This window comes from Octopus bimaculoides, chromosome 20, assembly GCF_001194135.2.
Source record: "Octopus bimaculoides isolate UCB-OBI-ISO-001 chromosome 20, ASM119413v2, whole genome shotgun sequence".
NCBI lineage: Eukaryota > Metazoa > Mollusca > Cephalopoda > Octopoda > Octopodidae > Octopus > Octopus bimaculoides.
The window spans coordinates 35,275,465-35,286,129 of NC_069000.1; the positions used below are offsets into that span (position 1 = coordinate 35,275,465).

General features: G+C 36.0%; 1 protein-coding gene across 1 annotated transcript in view; it reads left to right on the forward strand.

The window, feature by feature from the left end:
* LOC106875444 (cytoplasmic dynein 2 heavy chain 1) overlaps positions 1 to 10,665 on the forward strand; it is a 297,845-nt gene that overhangs the window by 51,703 nt on the left and 235,477 nt on the right. The window contains exons 8-9 of the mRNA XM_052974965.1: positions 8,239 to 8,395; positions 9,906 to 10,081. Of these exons, the coding sequence (XP_052830925.1) occupies positions 8,239 to 8,395; positions 9,906 to 10,081 (333 nt within the window). The remainder of the gene's footprint in view (positions 1 to 8,238; positions 8,396 to 9,905; positions 10,082 to 10,665) is intronic.

The window sequence follows — 10,665 nt, forward strand, 5'->3', positions numbered from 1 at the left end:
ATCATCATTTACCGTCTGTTTTCCATACTGACATGGGTTGGACAGTTTGACCAGAGCCGGCAAGCAGGAGAGTGACACCAGGTTCCTGTCTGATTTGGGTTGGTTTCTGTGGCTGGATGCCCTTCCAAACACCAGCCACTTTACAGAGTGTGTTGGGTGCTTTTTACATGGCACCAGCACGGTTACTTTTACGTGGCACTGGCAGGAGTGCTATTACATAACATTGGCATGGGTGCCTTTTATGTGGCACCAGCACAGGGCTCTGGCAGGCCAGTCCACTTCAGCAGGGGTGAGGGTGGAGAGCATCAGTAATACTTCTGCTGTGGAAGAGGGGTCTTCTTGAGTACAGTAAAATGACTGATATTTCTGTCCTTATGATCACTATGATAATGTTAAAGTTTTCTAAAATACATTATTTACATTATTTACATTTGATGGATATTTGTCTTCATCTTGTTTGTTGTTAACACGTTTCGGCTGATATACCCTCCAGCCTTCATCAGGTGTCTTGGGGAAATTTCATATCTCACTGGGTTCTCATTCCTAAGGTATTTTCTCAATGTTGTTGTTATTACTATTATTATTATTTTATGTTTGACTTTTGCTTTGCATTATTTGTACAAGTTGGATCCAAGTCTCACCCAGAGACCTCAAGAGACAACAAGTTAGAAGTTCATGTAAGTGTTATGCCTAGGGTACAATATATTTGGATTTGTACATAGTGTTGTTCTAGAGAATGTTTAAGAAACCATAAGAAAATTATGTGTTTGTTTTAAAATTTGAGATCACATAGACAGTATTTTACGTAGGATATGGGTAGTTCCCATGAGCACTATCTTTTGAACTTCAGCCATTTTGGGGTTTCCTGGTATCTGAGCTAGGTAGTAATCAGCCCGTTTCACTGTCATTTCCAGGGCACCTATGACAATAGGTATTGTTTTAGTCTTCAGGTTCCACATTTTGCTAATTTCTATTTCAAGATCTTTATATTTGCTCAGTTTTTGGTAGGTCTTGACAGATACGTTTATATCGATTGGGACAGTCATATCAATGAGGAGGCATGATTTTTGTCTGAAGTCTTTCAGTATGATGTCTGGCCTATTATTATTATTATTATTATTATTATTATTATTATTATTATTATTCAGGTCACTGCCTGGAATTGAACTCTGAATAGCTTTGAGTCTCTACATCTACACAGGAAAGTTAAATGGTTTGAAAGATGAGCTAGTTTTTGATGCAGTTTCTCTATATGTCTCCATTGATGTCTTATGTCAGCTCTGTACCAATTAGATAATACAGTTCTATATTTAAGAGATGAGGAATTGTGTACATTATTTACAATTGACGGATATTTGTCCTCATCTTGTTTGTTGTTAACACAACATTTCGGCTGATATACCCTCCAGCCTTTATCAGGTGTCTTGGGGAAATTTCAAACCTGGGTTCTCATTCCTAAGGTACTTTTCGATGTTGTTATTATCATCATCATCATCATCATCATCATCATCATCATCATCATTATTATTATTCGGGTCTCTGCCTGGAATCGAACTCGGAATAATTTCGAGTCTCTACATCTACACAGGAAAGTTAGATGGTTCTAAAATATATTTCATGTTTCACCCAACTGACAGAAATACGTATTTTGGAAATAATACCACCAGCATTCAATACAAATGACAATTACCAAAAATACTACTTAGATTAGTAAATGTGGAGATTAAATTAATAAATAATCAATGGGGATTATATATCATTATTGGGATAGAAATGTAAGCTGAAAGAAAAAAAATTAAAATCTATGTTTCTGAAATGCTGTATTCATTATAATGAACCATTGTTAAATGTATAATGATTGTGTTTAACCTTTTAGCATTCGAATTAGTTTGTGAAATTTAATGCTTATTTATTCACATTGTTTCGAATTAATCATGCATTGTTTTGTAGCTTTGAAATTTGGAAGATGTCAGCGTTTATTTTTAGGACATTGTAGGGTAAGTGTGAGAGGCCAGATCTAGTAAGTTTGAATGTAAAACAGGTGGAATATTTGAATCAGATCTGGCCTGTTTAAATGCTAAACGGTTAAACTCTAATGTTTACCTTTTGCATTTATATTTGTTTTTTTTTTTTCAAGATTTTTGATATGAAATTGTGTGTTGAAACATATTTTCTTGTATCTTGGGAAGGTCATTGTGTCAATAATAAACACACACACACACACACACACACTGGTTCTGTTTCACTTCATTTTTATTAGTTGATTAGTTAACCGTTTAACCAATTAACTAATTGGTTGTTTGGTTAATTGTTCAGTCATTCAATCAATCAATCAATCAGTCGATTAATCAATCTGTCAGTCAGCTTGGTTCATCAAATTTCCTTTCTTCACCATTCACAACCACATCAAGGACATCCCCTCTCTACTCCAGGCCTGCTTCAGGTCTGTCTGCCTGATCTTCTCTTTCCTAGTTTACAGGTTCTATATTTATATTTTCATACGAGTGTGAGTGACAATGTATGTGAGAGGGGGAGGAAGAATGAATGTGTGTGTGTGAGTTCACAATCATGTGCGTACATGTGCACCAGCTGCATGTGTGCGTATGCACATTTATGTTCTGCATTATGTCTTTACATTCTTTCATAATGGTTCACTTTTCACAGATTTACTTTACTGTAGATACAATTTTACAACATACACCAATAAAGTTCAAAGATTACTTTTGAATACACCAATTGTTATGAGAACACACAAACTTTTAGACAGCAATTATAATAAATTAGACAAAACATTACTTTTTTCATATATCATAATACTAAAAAAAAAAAAGTGAAAAAAAGTAAGTGAAACTGTATATAAGAGATATTTGGGGGGTGGGATTTCATAGCTTATAATCAGTACTATGTGTTATACACATGTATGCATTGTTTTACAGCAAACACCAGTAAAGTTCAAAGGTTACTTTTGAATTTAGTTATTGCTTTCAAGACAAATGAACTTTTAGACAGCAATTGTAATAAATCTGACTAAATACATTTTCCATGTATTATAATACTAAAAATAAAACAGAAAGAAAAGGAAACTATATTATGCACAAGCTATGTTTTTTCTGAGATTTCAAAGCTCGTAGTTACACATTTGTGTTTATTATAAATGAATAACACACATGTTGCCATAAATTGTACCTCACAAGATTTATTTTGCTTCAGATACTAGTCTTAATACAAGTCATAATGTTATGACAAGATCATATGCAGATCAAACAGCTGGACGACGAGGAAAAACAAATTTATATCCATTTGAAGATTTCTGGAAATTTCTGTTTTTAGACATTTTTTTTTTTTAGATTGAAACTGAATTTTTAATTATTCATTTTTTTTTTAAATACGATTATTGATGACGATGATGACGGTGATGGTGGTGGTGGTGGTGATGATGATGATGGTGGTGGTGATGATTCATGAATGTATTTTTTAAAACTATTCTTTATGTATTTTAAAATTTGTTTTATATTTATTCTTTTTTATTCTTTCACACTTTTATTCTTTTACTTGTTTCAATCACTTTACTGTGGCCATGCTGAAGCACTGCCTTTAGTCAAGCAAATCGACCCCAGGACTTATTCTTTGTAAGCCTAGTACTTATTCTATAGGACTCTTTTGCCGAACCACTAAGTTACAGGGACATAAACACACCAACACTGGTTGTCAAGTGATGTTGGGGGGAGAAACACACACAAACACACACAAATATATATATATACGATGGGCTTCTTTCAGTTTCCCTCTACCAAATCTACTCACAAGGCTTTGGTCGGCCCGAGGCTATATTAGAAGACATTTGCCTGAGGTGCCATGCAGCGGGACTGAACCCGGAACGATGTGGTTGGTAAGCAAGCTACTTACCACACAGCCACTCCTACATTTAAAAAAATATATATATGTATTCATTTTGAAATATTATTTATTTTAAAAAAATATTATTTTATCTAAAATTTCTTAAAATATTTTTTAGAATTGTTAATTATATCTTTTTTCCTCTTTTCTTTCTTCTCTTGCTTGTTTCAGACATTAGACTGTGGCCTTTTATCATTTTCTAAATAGATATTATTTTTTCAGACCCTTACTTATATTTTTAATGTTATTTGTTTTAAAACATTTGATTATTGTTTTAAAATATTTTTGTTCCTATTATTTATTATTTTTTAAATATTTATTCCTTTATTATTTTTTTTCAAATATTGTTTATTTATTGACTCATCATCATCATCATCATCATCATCATCAAATGGTAATGGTGTTAGTGATGATGGCAACAGTAGTGGTGATAGTGGTGGTGATAGTATTGGTGGTGGTAGTGGTGGTGGTGGCTGTGGTTGTAGTAGTGGTGTTATTAGGAGCAGTGTTAGTGGTGGTGAGGCTAATATTGCTGTTGTTGTTTTTGCTGTTTTATTCTAATTCTACATCAGTCCTATACTCAGAGATCATTCTATATCTGTAGTCTGTGAAGAACTTCATTATTCCAGTGTGTCTATTCCCCTTTCCTGAAATGGTAGGGAATACGGTTTAGCTGCTATTTCGATTTACCACATAGACGTATCATTGGAGTACATTCTTCTGTCTTCTTTCACTTATTAGACTGAGCCCATGCTAAGGAACCACCTTGAATGGGTTTGTTGTGAAAACGAACCTCTGTACTTGTTTTTATGCCTAGTGCTTATTCTCTCAGTCTCTTTTGCTGAACCACTAAGTTACAGGGATGTAAACACACCAACACTAGTTGTCAAGTGGTGGTGGTGGGGGACAAACATACACACACACTTACATACAAGTGTTGAAGTGCATCCCTTGACCGAGTTTGCATTCATGAGGCTGATAACATCATAAAACTTGGAGAGTAACTCCTTGAGCAGCATTCCATGTCTGATAACCTTGAGTACATGCCCAAAGAAGTTGCATGACTCTACTGCAACATATCATCAGATGAAAGGAAGACATGCATAAAAAAAAATAATTACAAATCTGCACATATACATACATGCAAAAATACCCTGTTGTTGACATTGAAATTCCAAAGAAGGAGCCTTGGATCAAGGTTAGAAACCAGCTCTTTCTCTATTCGCAAGAAAACTTGAAATAAAACTGAATAATGACATACATATATACATACACACACACACACACACACACACACACACACACACACACACACACACATACACACACACACACACGCATACATACATACATTGTTGGCACTCCGTCGGTTACGACGATGAGGGTTCCAGTTGATCCGATCAATGGAACGGCCTGCTCGTGAAATTATCGTGCAAGTGGCTGAGCACTTCACAGACACGTGTACCCTTAACGTAGTTCTCGGGGGGATATTCAGCGTGACACAGAGTGTGACAAGGCTGGCCCCTTTGAAATACAGGTACAACAGAAACAGGAAGAAAGAGTGAGAGAAAGTTTTGGTGAAAGAATATAGCATGGTTCGCCCCCCCCTCTCCCCTGCCAGAGCCCCGTGAAGCTTTAGGTGTTTTTGCTCAATAAACACTCACAATGCCCAGTCTGGGAATCGAAACCATGATCTTACAACTGTGAGTCCGATGCCCTAACCACTGGGCCATTGTACCTCCACATACATACATACATATGTACGTATGTATGTATGTATGTATGTATGTATATATAAAATCATAAATGACAGAGAAATAGTTAGGTGAAATTTTGTTTAACAATAAGAAAACTCTAATATCACGAAATTCTAAAAATATGAAAATAAGTTTCATAACTTAAAAACAAGTAAATAATTTATATCATTATATCTAATAATAAATAAATTACTTACCTGTCTGCACCTGAGGATGTAGCTCAAATTCTGCATTATTTAGAAGGATTGTTTTGCATTTTGCATTAATGCAGACATGTAAGTAATTTATTTATTATTAAATACAATATAAATTATCTACTTGTTTTTAAGTTACGAAACAATTTGTCATGATATTAGAATTCTTTCATTGTTAAATAAAATGTCATCAAAGTATTTCTCTGTCATTTATGATTTTATACAGTGTGTACCAGAAAGATTTACCCATGTTTAAGACTCTTCCTAAAGGATATTGGTTCAGGTATTATTATCTTGTTTACTTGTTTCAGTCATTTGACTGCTGCCATGCTGGAGCACCGCCTTTTAGTCAAGCAAATCGACCCCAGGACTTACTCTTTGTAAGCCTAGTACTTATTCTATCGGTCTCTTTTGCTGAACCGCTAAGTTATGGGGATGTAAACACAGCAGCATCGGTTGTCAAGCGAAGTTGGGGGACAAACACAGACACACAAACATATACACACACACATACATATATATATATATATATATATATATATACACACATATATACGACGGGCTTCTTTCAGTTTCCGTCTACCAAATCCACTCGCAAGGCTTTGGTCGGCCCGAGGCTATAGTAGAAGACACTCACCCAAGGTGCCATGCAGTGGGACTGAACCCAGAACCATGTGGTTGGTAAGCAAGCTACTTACCACACAGTCACTCCTGCACCTATCTACATTTACATAAAGATTTGCATATGTCTTTTATTCATACGTCTATTGTTTCATTTATCTCTAACAAGGTTTGTAAACAAACATGGCGTTGAAAGCAAAACGTGACCAGATTTTCACCTTGAAAACAGCTTGAGTGAGCAACAAGGACATCACAAGACAGTTGAATATGTGCTGTAAAACAGTGTTTGGTACCTGGAAAGGATATATGGAATCTGCTACTATCACTAGCAATCTAATTCCTGGCAGGAAATAATCAATTTGTACTAAACAAACTGTTGAAGTTGTGAAGAAGTGAATTAACCGAAATCCCCACAGGAATGCAAGAAAAACTGCAAAAGCACTTGATATTTCAAAATCATCAATGCACAGGATTTTTAAAGAGGATTTAAAGCTAACTTCTTACAAGAAGTTAATTTCAGCAGCTTCCAAGAAGAAGCAACTCAACAGGGATAAAACCACGTTAGCTGAGATGAAGTGCACCAGTAACAAAGTGTTGATCTGGTCTGACAAGAAGATTTTCACTGTGGAGGCAGTTACCAACAGGCAGAATGATAGGCTTTGTGGATGTCATGCAGGAGACTTGCCTGAAGATAGCAGGAGTCATTTATGCCATCAGAAGCCAGTTCCACTCATGGTGTGGGTTGCAGTTGCATCTGATGGGTCCAAGTCTCCCTTGATCTTTGTTGATGCTGGTGTCAGAGTTAACAGCAAAATTTATGTGGAAATGATGGATAAGAAAGTGTTAACCTGGGTCACAGAAACTTTTAGTGACTGTTACATCTTCACTCAAGACAGGTATGTGGCCTATACATCCAGTTTAACACAGAGGTAGTGCAAAAGAGCATTTCAGCAGTTTTTGGGACAAGACATTATGGCCTCCCTCAAGTCCAGACACCAATCTTATGGACTTTGCTATCTGATCCATCTTAGAGAATACTGTTTCTGCTCATTCCTATTCAAATGTGTCAGATCTGAAGAAAGCCCTTCCGTCTTCATGGATCAGGTTGGATTAAGAGATAGTACAATGCTCATACCACTCACATACGCCAGTTGACTGTGTAGTTGACAAAATCAAAAACTGACAATGTGCATGCGGGAAATTAAAAATATAAAATGGCAACAATTTACCCATCGCACATTGTATATGTATATATCATCATCATCATCATCATCATTTTATGTCTGCTTTCCATGCTGGCATGGGTTAAATGGCTTGACTGCAAGCATGGAAAAGTGAATGTTAAATGATGATAATGAAGATATTGAGGAAAATAAATTTTTAGTGCATTAAATGTTATGGGAGGCCAAACATCACATGTAAGACCCAGAATGATTTTTTTTTTTCTGGGACATGATTTTGAAAACAAAAAGTGCTTCTTATATACCATCAGATATGGTACTCCTTAGCTATTAACACATTAACCCTCTAGCATTTAAACCGGCCATATCCTGTCAAAATATTTTCCCTGTCTTATGTTCAAACTGGCCAGATTTGGTCTCTCACACCAACCTTAGAATATCATTCTAAAAATTAATAGTTACCACATCGCAATCTCAAAGCTACAAGATAACGCTTGATTAATTGAAAACAATGTGAATAAATAAGCAGTGCATTTGGCAGAGTAATCTGAATGCAAAACGGCTAATTAAATCTGTGTTTATTTTCAGAGAAACTCTCCTAGCACAGTTAACTCGCAGCATTAAGCAAATCAATGAAGACTTTAATGCTCGCACTAATGCTGTTGACAAACCAAACGTTCCAAAGGGTAAGAACCTACCAAACATCGTGAATGTTATAATATATGTTCGACAGCTTGAGGCAAGGGTAAGTTGGGTCTTTCTTTTACGCTGCTTTCCAACATCGTTTTCTTGTTTCTCTTTTCAACTCTTTTACTTGTTTCAGTCATTTGACTGCGGCCATGCCAGAGTACCACCTTAAAGAGTTTTAGTTGAGCAAATCGGACCTCAGGACTTGTTTTTTTCTTAAGACTAGTACTTATTCTATCAGTCACTTTTGTTGAACTGCTCAGTTACGGGGACGTAATACACCAAACATTTGTCAAGCAGTAATGAGAGAGAAACACAGACACAAAGACACACATATACAATCACACACACAAATATATATACATCGGGCTTCTTTCAGTTTCCATCTACCAAGTCCACTCACAAAGCTTTAGTCAGCCCAAGGCTACAGTAGAAGACGCTTACCCAAGGTGCCACGCAGCGGGACTGAACCATGAACCATATGGTTGGGAAGCAAGCTTCTTACCACACAGCCACACTGGCACCTTTTGTATGTTTTTAAAAAATTTTTTTTACATTTGTGTACAATAATATCATTGACTGTTTTTGCTTGAATAGGATATCAAAGGATCAGTTAGGGATTTGTTGAAGTTTTAGTCATTTAGGCAGGCTTTTGATGTTGTCTAAGTCTTTTTTTTTTATCCTTTACTTGTTCCAGTCATTGGGCTGTGGCCATGCTGGAGCACTGCTTTAAATGATTTTAGTTGAACATATCTTCATTCCCTATTGAAGTTTCCTGTTGTGGTTCACCAGCTAGTCTAGTGTGCTGTTTCCTGCAGAGGATGGGTCTGGAAACCCCAAACTACTGAAGAAAGCTATCAAAGAGATAGGCATTGCAGCTGAAATCGGTTCAAGATGGTTGTGGTTGACAAGAAACTTCAGGTAGAACGCTTCCACAGGTGAAGACTAATTCAGTCCTCAATGTGCCATTTGGGTGATGTGTACAGGTTTAAGAGTAAAATGCTTGTGGTCCTGAGATACCGACCAATGAATCAAAATGCTTTCTGAAATTGCAATGGACTCCGAAGAGGAGTTTACAATACCTCTGAGTAGCTCCAGCTGTTTCTGTTTAGGGTAAAATATCTCTATGAAGGCAGGTGGCTTAGTAGTTAGGGTATTTGGCTTATGATTGTAAGGTCATGAGTTCAATTCCCGGTGATACATAGTGTCCTTGAGCAAGACACTTTATGTTACGTTGCTTCAGTCCACTAAGCTGGCAAGAATGAGTAGTACCAAGGCAGTGAACTGGCAGAAACGTTAGCACGCCAGGCAAAATGCCTAACGGTATTTTGTCTGCTGTTATGTTCAAATTCTGGTATCAAGTGGTGTTTTATTTTATCAGCCATAGGAAAGCTGAAAGACCAAGTTGAACTGGGCAAGGCTTGAGCTCAGAATGGAAAGGGATGTAACTAAATACCATAAGACATTTTAATCAACAATCTATTAATTCTATTATTTAGATACTATAAAAATCTTATATAATATCAACAATATTTTTAATGTGCTATGTCTCTCTCTATCTTATTTAGGTGGAAGATAGCATAAACATGACTAATGCTGTGTTAAATGACTTGAGCAATTATGAAGCCTTCAAGAGAAATGCTAATGAAACACTGAATGAATTGAAGTCCTGGCGCAAGGACCATTTTGAAGATTGGTCTAGCCAAATGTCAGATATGATCAACAGCCATAGTCAACCCCTCAGGTATTGCAGTATTGATTATGTTATTCATTAAGTTATATATTTAGCTCTAACTAAAAAAGCCTGTAATATTTTGTAGGTTGCAGAAGGGGTCGTTTAATGTGCTAAAAACAGAAGTAGGATATGAATATGTTGGTGTTCCTTTGTGGGATTAAATGAAATTACAGTTTTAACAGGACCCTTCATCAAGGGAGAGAAAAAAAATTATCCCCTTGGTAATAAGAAATTAATAATAATAATAATAATAATAATAATAATAATAATAATAATAATAATAATCCTTTCTACTTTAGGAACAAGGCCTGAAATTTTGGGGGAGGGAGCTAATCAATTACTTTGACACCAAGTGTTTCACTGGTACTTAATTTGTCAACCCTGAAATGTTGAAGGGCAAAGTCATCCTCGGTGGAATTTGAACTCAGAACATAAAGACAGATGAAATACCACTAAGCATTTCACCCAGCATGCTAATGATTCTGCCAGCTCACCACCTTAATAATGATGATAATAATAATAATAATTATTATTTCAATATTTTGCCACAAGGGCAGCTTGGGGGAAGTGGGGATGAGTCGATTAAAATGATC